This window comes from Barbatula barbatula, assembly GCF_947034865.1.
Source record: "Barbatula barbatula genome assembly, chromosome: 3".
Lineage (NCBI taxonomy): Eukaryota > Metazoa > Chordata > Actinopteri > Cypriniformes > Nemacheilidae > Barbatula > Barbatula barbatula.
Window position 1 is genome coordinate 5,886,235 of NC_136764.1, and position 13,819 is coordinate 5,900,053.

A 13,819-nucleotide genomic window follows, 5' to 3' on the forward strand; every position below is an offset into this window, starting at 1 on the left:
AGACTAGTACTGTTAAAAGGGGGCCCCAAGATGGATCCAGGGGAGACACAGATTTTGTGGCATTTTATGAAATATACAACAGCACGAGCACACAACACATCATCACATTAATCCCTTCGTGTTTTTACATAATTGCACGTTTCTTTAAATGCGACCAAACTACAAGACCCAATCGACAAAATTCAACAAATCGTTCAATACAATTATTATACAATAAAATGATAATATAAATTAATATTTACATGATGAAATATAAGTATAAATATTATTAGAAATTAGACACAGAGCGCTTGGACTGCGGTTAACTTGCAGTCTGTGTTTGGCTAGTGTCTAATAATACAACTATTTATATTTAACTTTACTGTATCATGATTGCATTGTAGGTTCATTGCCAAGTAAAGTTTAATTTCAGTTTCTCCTGCTTGTTATCAGAGATGATCTACAGGCACTTTATTGTTTACGAACGTGTACCGGAAGTTAAGGGCAGTCCACGAACGTGCGCATGCGCAGTAACGTTTTTTTTATGTTGTAAACCGTCAATAAAACACAAGAATTGTCAGGCATTTTTTAACATTTACATTTATATTACATTTAGTCATTTAACAGTCGCTTTTATCCATTTTAACGATGGAACAAGGCTTCAGTGATTTCGTTTTACGATATAAATTACACACAGCCATACTTCAGAGATGTAGAAGTTGACATGTTTTAACCACATAAGTAGTTTTTCATCAGCATCCCTCCCCGTCCCAGTCTTGGAAGCTGACGCAGCTTCTTCAAGCGTTAGCTGCTTTGTCACTAATAGGATCTGAGGCTTAAATTGTCTTCTGATAAAACTAAGGAGCTTGATATCTACGCTGCACCTCTTAGCTCATTTGCTCTCAATTAGGATAACGAGGAAACAAGCAAAGGAGGACAGCCTTAATATTTTAACCTGATAAATTATTAGTGTCTTCATTCAGTTAGCCGAGACAACTATCGACTGTGTTTGACGCGTTGATCTTCACTGGTACACTTTGATAGTCTATTAGGAACACGATGTCTTGTTTGTTAATATCAATTCACCATAACGGTGATAACGATTTCAATAATTTGTAATAAATCTTGCTATAATCATGTGCATTTATAAAAGATTTCCAATAATACAAACATTTACATTTAGTCATTTAGCAGACGCTTATATCCAAAGCGACTTACAAAGAGTTCGGGGAGCAATAAGAGATATGTCATAAAAGAGCAATAGTACAATAGGTGCTAACACAAAGTTATAGTTTCAACAAAAGTAAGACCACTACCTGTCGAGAGAAGAGAGAGGGTTAGTGTACTTTTTTTTCATTTGTCTGTCAAGTATACAAACATGAAATGAGTTCAGCCAAAGATAATAGATATCAACAAAATGCCAGGTCTGGGAAACTGTGTCATTGCACATTGCATTCTGGGTAATTTCCCACATTGAACGCATCAGATATGATTAAAACAGCGCACTTGTGCTATCTTTCCAACCGCAGTAATATTTAGACCAGATTCATGTGTTCAAATATGTAAAAACGCTGTTGACTCTAATGTACTAAATAATGAACATGGAGCATAGACAGCATCTAAATGCAAAACAGGAAAAACTGAAGCAGTTAATTCAATTCAACCTAAAAAAATATAGCAGAACATATATTTTCACTGATAAAATGTTTAGAATTTTTGGGACGAATTTGTTAGTGGCACGAGCCCTGTCACTCGTTCTAGTGAAGATGGTATTTGGGTGCTTTTCCTGAGGCCCAGATGCAGTCTAAGTCTTTACCAGTTTCAAGACATGAGTTTAACTTTTTCAATTCTTCACAGCTCCGTCCCGCTCTGTTCTGTTTCAATTCAACTCATCGAGAATGAAGTGTCCTTACCTGCCCCCTTAGATCCCACGAAGAAGCGAATTACCACGGGCTTGATTCTCCTGCAAACAATAACAAAACCGTGCTATCTACATGTACAAATCACCATCAATACTACAATGCTACAATGTGCAATGTTTCCAGTTTAGTTTCAGGAAAACATTAGACAAACCTAAAAATGACTATACAGTCCGTCTTACGTGTGAAACAACATGGACGGGACTTAAACTGGTGATCAGTCCAGCGTGGAGGCTCTTCTTTATCGAAGATAAATTCATCATCTGCTTAGGTTTGAGAAGTGACTTACACAATGCACACCTGTCCTTGAAAATAATTCTACGCATGCCATAGTTCATATTTTAGAGCAAGGATCGAGGGAAAACAGAACATTGCATCTCTTCCTTCATTCAGAGATCTTAATTGATCGTGTAATCTTTAGAAGTCCAGAGAAGACCTCCAGCCGAATCAGTAGTCTCATTAGGGTTAGGCTTGATCCATCAGTCTCTGCGGTATCACCCCGTCCTATCCAAATCATCACAGTCCAAGCCCTTAACCAACACAAGCCAGTGACAACGTGAGGAAGACACGTTTAAAACAATTAAAAAAGAGCCTGAGCGCTTTGTTTACCGATGTGAGGTCAAGTGTGGCACCGCTTGATGAGGTCACATCTGAGTCTAATGAGCTACATGAGGTCAATTTACAGTAATTATCAGCAGGTGAAGCCAATGTATTACAGTCCATTTGTTAAAGACATACTGTAAGTGCCGAAAACAGATCAAACTTAAAATACATCACAATACAAACACAACTATAAACCTGTAAATAAACAAAGATTTATGATATTAGAAACATAATGCAATTAAAGCTATTTCAATGCTAAATAAATAATATATATATATATATATATATGTGTATACTGTATATATTTGTTTCCAAAAATCTTGTTATTATCATGTTTTTATCAAAACAAACTGTAGTTTGCTTGACATTACTTGGAATGCACAATAATAAAAACGTGATTTTTGAAAAAAGTAGAAACATTTTTTGGAAATAATTTGGGAAATATCCTATACATATAGATTAGATTAGATTCAACTTTATTGTCATTACACATATACAAGTACAGTGTAACAAAATGTAGTTTAGGTCTAACCAGAAGTGCAGTTAGCAAGTGCAGGATATACAGTTACAATAAATACAGAATACAATAGTGAGAATATAATACAGTGGACATGGACTATAAAAATATTTTGCAGTAGGAATGTTCTATGAAAATATGACAGTAGGTATATACTATGAACAATGTATACAGATGGCTATATACTATGAACATTAATGTACAGGTGGATATGAACAGATAATAATATATATATATATATATATATATATATATGCACATACTGTATGTGTACAGTATTACGTGTGTTGATATATGAATTATATATATATATATATTTATGCATATATGCACATACTGTATGTGTAGAGTATTATGTGTGTGTTTATATATGAATTCTCTCTCTATATATATATATATATATATATATATATATATTTGTAAATATATATATTTATGCATTTGGCAGACGCTTTTATCCAAATTGCCTTTGGACATGGCATTATACTATACATTTGTATCAGAGTATATGCAATCCCTAGGATCGAACCCATGACTTTGGCGTTGCTAGCGCCATGCTCTAACCACTGAGCAACAGTGTATATGTATATAAATAAATAAATATATATATATATATATATACATATATAAATATAAATATATATAAAATACAAAACTGATTATGGAAATATAAAAAAAATTAAACATGTGTATTTGTTGCATGCAAGCATCTATAAAATATTTAAATAAAATGAATGACAAAACAAATATTAAGACTGCACACATTGCAAAAAGGCAAAACAATCACATTTTCAGTGGCTTTATTATTTTGAACATGTTCTGAACCCAGTGACTAAATCCTTCCTCTTATTCAGTCTTTCCATCTAATGTGATAAAGGTATAAAAAGGTAATGTAGTCTATTTGATCACAAAACAATGTTTGTTTCGCTTGGCAGGCCACATAGAAATGACATAATATCTGAAAGTGCAGCACCATCGCAACAATAAGAATAAAACTACAACAAAACCAATAAGTGAAAGTAATGAATTGTGTAGGGTTATATAATTAAAGTATGGGAGTATTAACATCGTACGTTATTTATTTTTATGAAACACTACAGGCATTTGGCAGCACTTAAAATAAGACATCTTAATACATGTTGTGTTGTCTTTGTTAAGTTGGGGACACTTTCAGTAGGTCACCATTATCATGTAGACAAAAGACTGTTGAAAAGACATGGAGTGGTGCTTCATTAGCGCCGGCCTCCCTCTGTGGACAAACCACTGCCAACGTTTAGTGCAATTACCCTATGGCAGAGAACAACTGTCAATCATCCTTAAAGGGGAAGGATTCCAATTATTAAACCTCTTAAGTGTTCTTCTCTTCCACCAGCCCTCTGCGTGTCAGGCCAGTTATCACTGCTTCATCTGAAACATCAACACCTCCATGTGCTCTGGCGATGGGAAATCTATGAGTGCTTTGGATTTTGACTCACTTTGGGAACTTTGAGTAGAAATTCATTTGATACATCAGCGCCATCTTTACAAGGTGCACTTTGGGTAAAAAGTTGCAGCGTTTCATTTTCGGAGATGCCTGGAGCCGACGACTAGATGGTATGATTCGGATGACTCAAGAAGCTGATGCAAAAGGTATTTTTTCATTTATAGCGTTTAAAGAGATCATTGGGAGAAACGGGGTAAATAATTCCTCACTTTTAATATAGATGAACATACTTTTAATTGCACAGTTCGAATGGTCAAAGTTGAGTAAAGTCATTATCAAATGTATAAAATTATAAGTAGGAACAAAAAAATAAAACACACAGTTAATAGCACAATTGCCTACAAACTTTCACAAACCATTCTCCCAACACAACCGCTCTAAAAAGTTAGTTTTTTCTATTTGTGAGCTTTTAAATTAAGTTTTAATGTTGTGAAAATAAAATGTGACATCATAAACTTGGCAAATAAAACTCCTCAACAGAACTTTAAAACGATGACTAATGAATAGACCAATGCAACTCCAATGACCAATGTATTTTATGAAAAGATTTCCCTTTCATAAAGGATATATTAAAAGTTGATTTGTGATGAAACTGACAACTGTTGTCCATGCACAATGCGTCTTTGTCATATTTCATGTGCGTAGCGTTCAGCCCAGCGACAATAAAGTGTCTGAACCCGACGCCCCAGTTGTCTTTCAGTGAAATTGATGAAGCATGGAAAGCTTAAAGGGTCAGAACTGTCCAGTTACGTTTCGTTTGACAAATGTGATGTGCCGGAAAAACACAGATTTCAGTCTTAAACAGAAAGAGCTGACGTTTAAATAACTAGCTAACACTTGCATTAACTGTATGTATTTATTTTACATTAAGTGCAACTTATTTTGGACTTATAGTAGAGTATTGAGAATATGTTATGCCATTTACAGTCAACATAATGTATTGATGTTGTTGCAGAAGGTTATTATGAATGTCAAACTAATAAGTGATGTTTATGAAAAAGCACTTTGTATTGTTTTTTTAGTACAAATATCTAAAAGTTCCTAAATATCTTAGGTCACTTTCCTAAAAACAACCTTGAAGTCTAGTTTTATGAACGGAAATATAATATTCAATTAGGTTTATGTTTAAAGCAAGCAAAAAATCTGTCAACCTAAATGTGACCCTGGACCCAAACCAGTCACATTTTCTTTCATTTTTTTTAATTGGGATTCTGAAAAGCTTTCCATTGATGTATGGTTTGTTAGGATAGGACAATATTTGTCCGAGATACAACTATACAGAGCTACAGCTATACTGTACTAAAAGTTAAATCACAGGCTGCTCTCCATCCTGCCTTCGGCCAGACGATACCGGAGCATCCGGTCCCGCACAAACCGGCTGAAGGACAGTATTTCCTCAGGCTATTAGACTGCTCAACATCAAAAGCTGACACAATCCACAAGCTCACGCTTCTTTTTACAATGCACTACAGTTTCATGGACTATAATGCATCATGCATTGCACGTAATGCAATGACCAAATTTGCATACCTGTACTACGTGCACTATATGGTTGATCCATTATACATACCTTTCATGCGTACACTTGCATACATAATGTGTATATATAACGTCTAATGTGTATGTTTTGTGTACATTGTATATATACTGTCCATTTGTGTATATTGTATTTTGTGTATTTTTTGTGCGGTCACTGTTCGTCTGCACTGTCACTTAAGTATGTAAAGTCGTACAGTTGTCTGTCCAAATGCATTCTACTTTGCACGTAGTATGCAACCAAGACAATAAAAGTGAGTTGAGTTGACAATTTGAAAATCTGGAATCTGAGGGTGCAAAAACATCAAAAGGCCTTTCAGGTGGTCCATCAGAGGTGATGCAGAGGTGCTGCTAAGTAGAAACAGGTCTGTTTTAATGCTCTCTATTGGCTTACCGCTGTAATAACATTGTGGAGAGTAGATGAACCTGAAAACTGAAATTTTAAGATTTACATGGATACCAAACTTGAGTGGGTAATTCTCAAAGAGCGGGCAGCAGCAGGTGATGTTTGTAAGCGAGTTTCTGGCCATGTTACTTTGACAATTTGCTGCTTCCACTCACAAAGCAAAAGTGTTGATATATAGTTACGGTTGTAAAGTTACAAAATATATTTTTCTCAGGTACCTAATTTGTATTTGTTACAAAGTTGAGTAAAGGTAAAAACTAAATTCAGATTATTTTGGCATGCTGTTTTAAACAAACTTTGTAAGAAAATCACTTTTTGCAATGTTCAAGCAACCATTTAAGAATATATACTGTAAATATCTAAAGGTCCATGGAGTAATTTTTGGGATGATCTATTTGATAGAAATGCAATATAATATAAATTCACTCTTCAGACCTTACACCATGAAGCATTATATTTATATTACATTAGAATGAGATATTTCTATCAACATACACCGCGGGGCATGTAATACGCCATGTTCTGTCAGTATTGAAAGTTAAAAATATTTACATTATTTGTTTAAACTTGTTTTCACGTCCTATCGGTTTCCATTGAACTTTTAACATTTATCATTGTAAATTAAGTGTCCAAACACATGCATAAACAATACTGAACATTATCATTTTGATTATAGAAATGACAATAAACAGGGTTCCATCTGAATAATGCCAACATATTTTAACAACAAAACATTTGTTTTCCCCCCAGATCTTTAAAGAGAGGACTCTTCACACGCACGGGACCACGGGTCACTGAAGCTTCCCGCTGTCACCTCTCTGAAATTGAAATAATTTTTGGACACAACACAACAGTTTTCTCAAGGTGATTTGCTGCACAGACAGATTGGATGCATCTGTCACCAGATACCATGAATATGGGAGATGATGGCGGTCTCTCGTCGGACAACTACCACGATCTGGGTAAAGGCGGATCTGGAATGGGCGGCAGGGTCCACAGTATTGATGTAATTCTGGGCTTCAGTAAGGACCAGGAGTCTTTGCTCGATCCGGTGGCATCTGTCGGCGCGCACAAAGTGGACGAAACCGAGCTGGGGGAACAAGAGAAGCAAGTGACCTCTGACCCCTACAGTCACCTGCAGAGTCTCCCTGATAACACACAGCAGTCAGTCTATCACGGTAAGGCCTAGTCCACACGATTCATTTAATGTCACGTCAATTCAGGACAGTACAAATAAAAAACTGCATTAAAGAGACGGTTCACTCTTAAACATAAAGGAGCTTCAAAGGTTGATCACAGCGATGCCATAGAAGAACCAGTTTTGGTTCCACAACCATTCAGACAAAGTTTTTTTTAAAGAACCATCTCTTTCTTACCTTTTCGAAACCTGAAGACCTTTTACTTCGGTGGAACACGAAAGAAGACATTTTGAGAAACGCCTCAGTGGTTGTTTTGTTCAATAATAAGAGTCAATAGGGTTCAATTCGGTTTGTTTATCAACGTTCTTTGAAATGAAAATCTTGGCTGTTGTCAGGCCTGTTGGGCTCTCGCGGTCAATGCGCGCCAGCGTTGAGTGAACCTCTTAGCGGTTGGATTAGCAGTCTTGGCCACATGAGGTCCACAGGTTTAACTGGTGACATCTGTGTGCATGCTTAAGGATTACTGGAAGGACTTACTTCCTAACAAATCTATGGTTTGTATCACCATCACTGTTACGCTGCCGTTTCCACCATCAAGGATCTCATGTAAGGACCTCTCAGGAAAATGTACCATGTTTTTATTATAGTCAAAGTGGAGTGATCATGCTTTCTTAGCATCTGTCATTTTGAAACCTGACATTTATATTATACGATATGATATTAATCATCATTAACATAATTACAATGGAATGTGTTTACCGTCTTGGCTTCAGTATCAGGTCAATAATCTGATTATGGTATACGGCACGCCAAATAAAGAGCTCTCTTCCTATCCTTGCTGTAGATACAGGATTTTTCTCCACGGACAAGTGTGATGGAGACTTAGGAGATCCACGGAGCTCGGTGAAGAGTGACAGCCATTCGCCGGACCCCCCTGATGAGGATCAACCTAAAAAGAAACACAGACGCAACAGAACCACCTTCACCACCTATCAGCTTCACGAGCTTGAACGTGCCTTCGAGAAATCCCATTACCCTGATGTGTATAGTCGAGAAGAACTGGCCATGAAAGTCAATCTTCCGGAAGTTCGAGTTCAGGTAAAACTTTGGGCTTCAGAAGCACTTAATGTCATTAAACAGAGCTTAATGGTGAAGTGATCGATGTAATTTCATCACAACTTTGACATTGGGGTTATTTGTAATGGAATTAATTTGACAGGACATTACAAGGGGATGAGGTATTACAAAACAATGAGGTATTGAGTCAATGAAGAGGGATTTGATATGTGAGGTGAAGTTTGTTATTAATGGTCCTGTTGGACTAAATCCTAGATTAGGATGGCAGGATTTCAATGCGGCGACTAAACCACAGCGGCAGGTTGCAGGAAACCCGTTGGGTTCAATGATAAGGTGACCAGATATTTTTGTAAATGAAAACCGGGGATATTTCCTACTTAAATGGTCAAAATATAATTGAAATCTCATTTGTTATAATCAATCAATTAAAAACGGCGACAAAACACTTTTGTTGCACATAATTATTGAGTTTTTGTGCTGTTTATTATTCTTTGCAAAAAAAATTTGAACTGACTGGTTTAAATAAAGTTTACCAAAACTCTATAGAAAAAAACAGTATAACTTTAAAAAAAACTTATTATGTTTGTGCTTTTGGAAATGGACCTTTGCATTACGCTTTTTTTATATTTTTGGCTCATTTTGAGCACATATGTCCTTTCTGCGATTGTAATAGTTGTCAGTTTAAATAACAGTTGACAGTTGTCAAATTTCTATTTGTTTATATCGCTGCGTACTTTCACCGTATGTGTGGGAAGTAAGTGTTATGAGGATGTAACTTAATGGTAAAGTTCACAATTTCATGTAAAACAATCCAGCTCCCTGGCCTGATCCTGTTAGCACATACTACTCATTTAACATCAGTAGTTAGTACCCAGAACCCGATAACTTTGACTCTAGCCTATTGTACGGAAGCCGTAAATTGCCAAACAAAACAACAAATTGCAAAACAAAAAACAAATCTAAAAGCCAAAAAACTAATCCTGAATCACAATTACAAATCTGAAAACACATTAACAAAATATAAAGCACAACTTCCGGAGAGAAAATAACAAGTCAGAAAACACAACGACAAATCCGTCAAACCGGCCATAGTAGGAAACTTTTAAATGGTAGTCAAAGGTGCCCCAGAAATGTTTGTTTTCGTATATTCCTCAAAATATCTTCTTTTGTGTTCAACAGAACCAAAAAAATACAAAAACATTTTCCCTACCCTATTGTCGATGGTGCCTCAGAATTGTTGGTTGCTAACATCATTCCAAATATGTTTCTTTGTGTTCAACCGAATAAATACATTCGGTTGAAGACTAGATTTTAGACTAGATTTTTCACCTACAAATATGGCCGCGACACCCAGCATTTCACACCGCGTGACGTCAGCGCCACTATAAGCGGGATAAACCACGGCTAGCTATGCATTAAAGGCTCTTGTTAATATTTGTACACCAGAGGGTATATGCATTCATTTAAATAACGTTTAGTCTGTAAAGTTATAGCTTTATCGTCTAGCAATGGAGACCACACCTTTAGCGTGTGACTACAACATTTAAATTCTTTGTTGATATACATGTTTTTATGACCTTGTATGGGACCACGATGGGAATAAGTAATTTTTTTGTGTGTGTTAATGTTTATCCTTGACAAATGAGTGTATTTACTACTTGGTCTAATAAATCCAATCCAATGAATCCAGTATGGGTAGAATAGAAATACATCCCAAATGATATGCAGTTTTACTTGACGGTTCCTGATATGATCAAACCTCAAATGTGGTCCATGACAATTGTGTTCTCCAAAGCACCTTAAATCTTATTCATTAAGAGTAATTCTTGACTGTGATCCACTGTACAGGTGTGGTTCCAGAACAGACGTGCAAAATGGAGGCGACAGGAGAAAATTGACACCGGCACTATGAAAATGCACGACTCTGCAATGTTGTCCTTTAATCGGCCACCCATGCCCTCGAACGTGGTGCCTGTAGGTAATTCCCTTCCCCTGGACCCTTGGCTGTCTTCCCCGCTCTCCAGCGCCAGCCCCATGCACATCCCGGGCTTCATGGGGCCGGGTCAAAGCCTCCAGCCTGCTTATCCCAGTCACCCCGGGTTCCTGAACACCTCCCCGGGCATGATTCAGGGAATGCAGCCCATGCCACCGCCTCCTTACCAGTGCCCGCCTACATTTAATGACAAGTACCCGCTGGATGACGTGGACCGCAGCTCCAGTATTGCGGCTTTGAGGATGAAAGCAAAAGAGCACATTCAGTCCATGGACAAAACCTGGCACCCCATGTAAATGGGAAAATGGTGAACACTACGATGTTTTTTAGGGATCTCATATAGGCATGTGAACAGACGAAAATAGTTTTTTGATAAGGGTTCAGCGGAATGCCATAGAGACGATACCAGGCAAACAATGAGGGCATGAGTCTGTTTTAAATTGAAATGCATGTGGACAAGATAAAAGGCCTCAAATGTTTCAGGATATTCAATCCACATAAACATGCCTGATGGACCTAATGGACAAGCCTGATTCGTTTCGTAATCATCGGCAGCATTGACTGATGGTTCAGGGTTCTGGAATCTACTTCAAGGCATATCTGTAAAAGCAAGCTACAGCTGATGAGCTTCGTAAGAGTATGGTTTGGTGCCAAGCATCTCTACGTGTCAGGTTGAAGACTCACAGGGGTTAATTTTCCAGGACAGTGCATCTCAGGACAACTGATACCTCAATGTCTGTTTAGAGGTGAAGATCATGTTCTACCAGCTAGACACGAGAAGCATATGAAGGTGACTCTAAGTCATAGTTTCAAATAAATTGTACAGAGAAAAGACATAGACGTCTCTAACTTCGGACATTTCCAAGCCATGGTGTGAAGATCATTTCTGTGTGTAAATCACTTGCAGGTCATGTAAAGTGCCGCAATCCTGTCTGGTGTTCACGGAGAGTTTTGACGTATCCATTGAAATGTTGAATAATAATCATATGTTGAAGGTGTCAGAGGGTTATTATCTCGAGATGCAAAATAAAAAATATTTTGCCTAGAGAAAATGAAACCTCCTTTTTTGCGACAATACATTTTTAGCATCGTTTTCTTATGTCGATTGGGCACAGTTCTTTTGAAAAGATTAAAATAGATACTTTCCACATGTCTTTACATTACACATGGCATCTGGTTACACATGGATTAAAAACATCCTGTTTCTGCTTAATCTAATGACTATTATCATTTTGGGATTTTGAGGTAAATTATTACCCATATATAAAGAGTTTGGTTCCAAAATATGACTTTAATTTTTTCAAAACATTTGTTTTTTATTGTGCATTCCAGTTAATATAAATCAAACTGCAGTTGGTTTGTTTTGATTTAAGCCATAATACATAAAAAACACAATCAAAATATGATAACAATAAAATATATGATTTTAGATTTTTAGAGTTATCTCATTTCGGAAACCAAACTATTATGTTTATGAAATGTCGCATTCACGGTTATAAAGTATAGGCTATTTTAAATGACTAAAAACAAATGAACAGATCTCAATCTTACCGAAAAGACACTTTGACCGGATATATGTTTAAATGACATGTTGTGACTTTATGTTTAATACAGTTAACATGCATAATGTTGACTGGAATCCTGAAAACGGACAGATTCATATACATTACAATATTTGATATCAGTGATATCTAAATTATGTTCTGCGACCTTTACATGTTGTATAGGACACACTACAGAAACTTTGTGAGGACATTAGAAGATTGTGTGGGCATATCTGTCAAAGCAGGTGTGTGTGTGACCCCTGCCGATTCTTCATTATTTAAGATTATTGATTGCCCATCGATGCTGAACTAATGTGCGTCGCAGCCAGCTGTCGGGCAGCGGCTTATGCCATTCAAAATGTGCAAACGTCAGTCAAATAACAAAATCAGTTATTATTGTATACACTTGTCCTTGATGGAGGTATAGAGTCACTGTAAAAACGCCACAATCTAAATATAAAAGACTGAAATGATGGTATGATCATTTTAATTTGTTGTGATCGCTGTGAAAACGCAAAGTATGTCGAGCTTTGTGACCTAAAATCTTTTAGATATTTAGATAATTATGTAGATCAAACTAAATAAAAGTTTAACATTGATTGTCTTATAAAGAAAATATGATTCATTCATTAAACATGCTTTATAGTTGTGTACCTTATTAAAAAAGAGTTTTTATGAAAGATTTAAGATTTCCATGAACTGCAAAAAAGCCAAAGAAGATATTTACTAGTCTGTCAACTTTAGAGTGGATTTGTCACACAGCTTTATCATTCGTGAGCTTATTAACATACATATTTTGTTTAGGTGGAGGGTTGAATATGATTGTAGTTTGCGTCAAGATTTGGTGATTTTCTTTGCACTAACAGTTGGTATAAAAGGGTGTTAAAAATGCATGACTGGTTGATGTTTACAAAAAGTCGCTAAACATGCTTTAGAGGTAAAAAGCATTGTTTAAACATCTGAGTTTCATGTCATAATATCAACACAAACTTGCGTTGTCAAAACGTTTAAATGTATTACCGAATATGTAAACTGTGGATGTTTATTTTTCAACATAACAAAAATCTCATGCATAAATAACATTTTAGGATATAGCATAAACTTTAAGTATAAGAAATGAAAAAATGTAATTTTTCAAAATCAATTTTATTTACAAATAACCTAAAAATAGATGGCTTTCAGAACATCGGATTGTTGTTTGACTGATGTGTTTGTTGTTAAAGGATTTTCTGTTTTAATTCTTTTGTACCGCAGTGAAAATGAAATCTTGGAAACTGTTGCATTGTTTGATATTCTAAGTTAAAATAATGATCGTATTGAGGTGTATATTGTTAAAAAAAACAATAAACATTTTGATCAGTCTTGTTACTCTTGCATTTTTTGGTATTTTTGTAGATAAATCTAACTAAAACTATTAAAGAATTTTAAATGTAATGCAGGGCTCTTTCAGTTTTGGGGAAATCAATTGGGGCTTTTTAGAACACAGAGAAGTCTGTAAAAACGTGAATTACAAGAGTTTATAGATTTAGATTATTAGAGGTTGTTTGTAACACACAAAACAAAGGTTCTGACCCCTTATTGAAAAGCTTTGAAGATCCAGAAATGTTCTTCCTCTACTTTTAT

At 36.0% G+C, this 13,819-nt stretch overlaps 1 protein-coding gene across 2 annotated transcripts in view; it reads left to right on the forward strand.

Moving 5' to 3' along the window:
- rx2 (retinal homeobox gene 2) overlaps positions 1-13,563 on the forward strand; it is a 149,763-nt gene extending 136,200 nt beyond the window's left edge. Inside the window, exons 1-4 of one of the 2 annotated variants that reach the window (XM_079451993.1) lie at positions 4,397-4,647; positions 7,194-7,621; positions 8,427-8,680; positions 10,508-13,563. In XM_079451993.1, coding sequence (XP_079308119.1) covers positions 7,333-7,621; positions 8,427-8,680; positions 10,508-10,948 — 984 coding nt within the window. In that variant the 5' untranslated portion in view covers positions 4,397-4,647; positions 7,194-7,332 and the 3' untranslated portion in view covers positions 10,949-13,563. Of the gene's footprint in view, positions 1-4,396; positions 4,648-7,193; positions 7,622-8,426; positions 8,681-10,507 lie in introns of those variants that run through there. The other variant, XM_079451994.1, reaches the window with a different exon arrangement.
- The last annotated feature ends 256 nt before the right edge of the window (positions 13,564-13,819 follow it).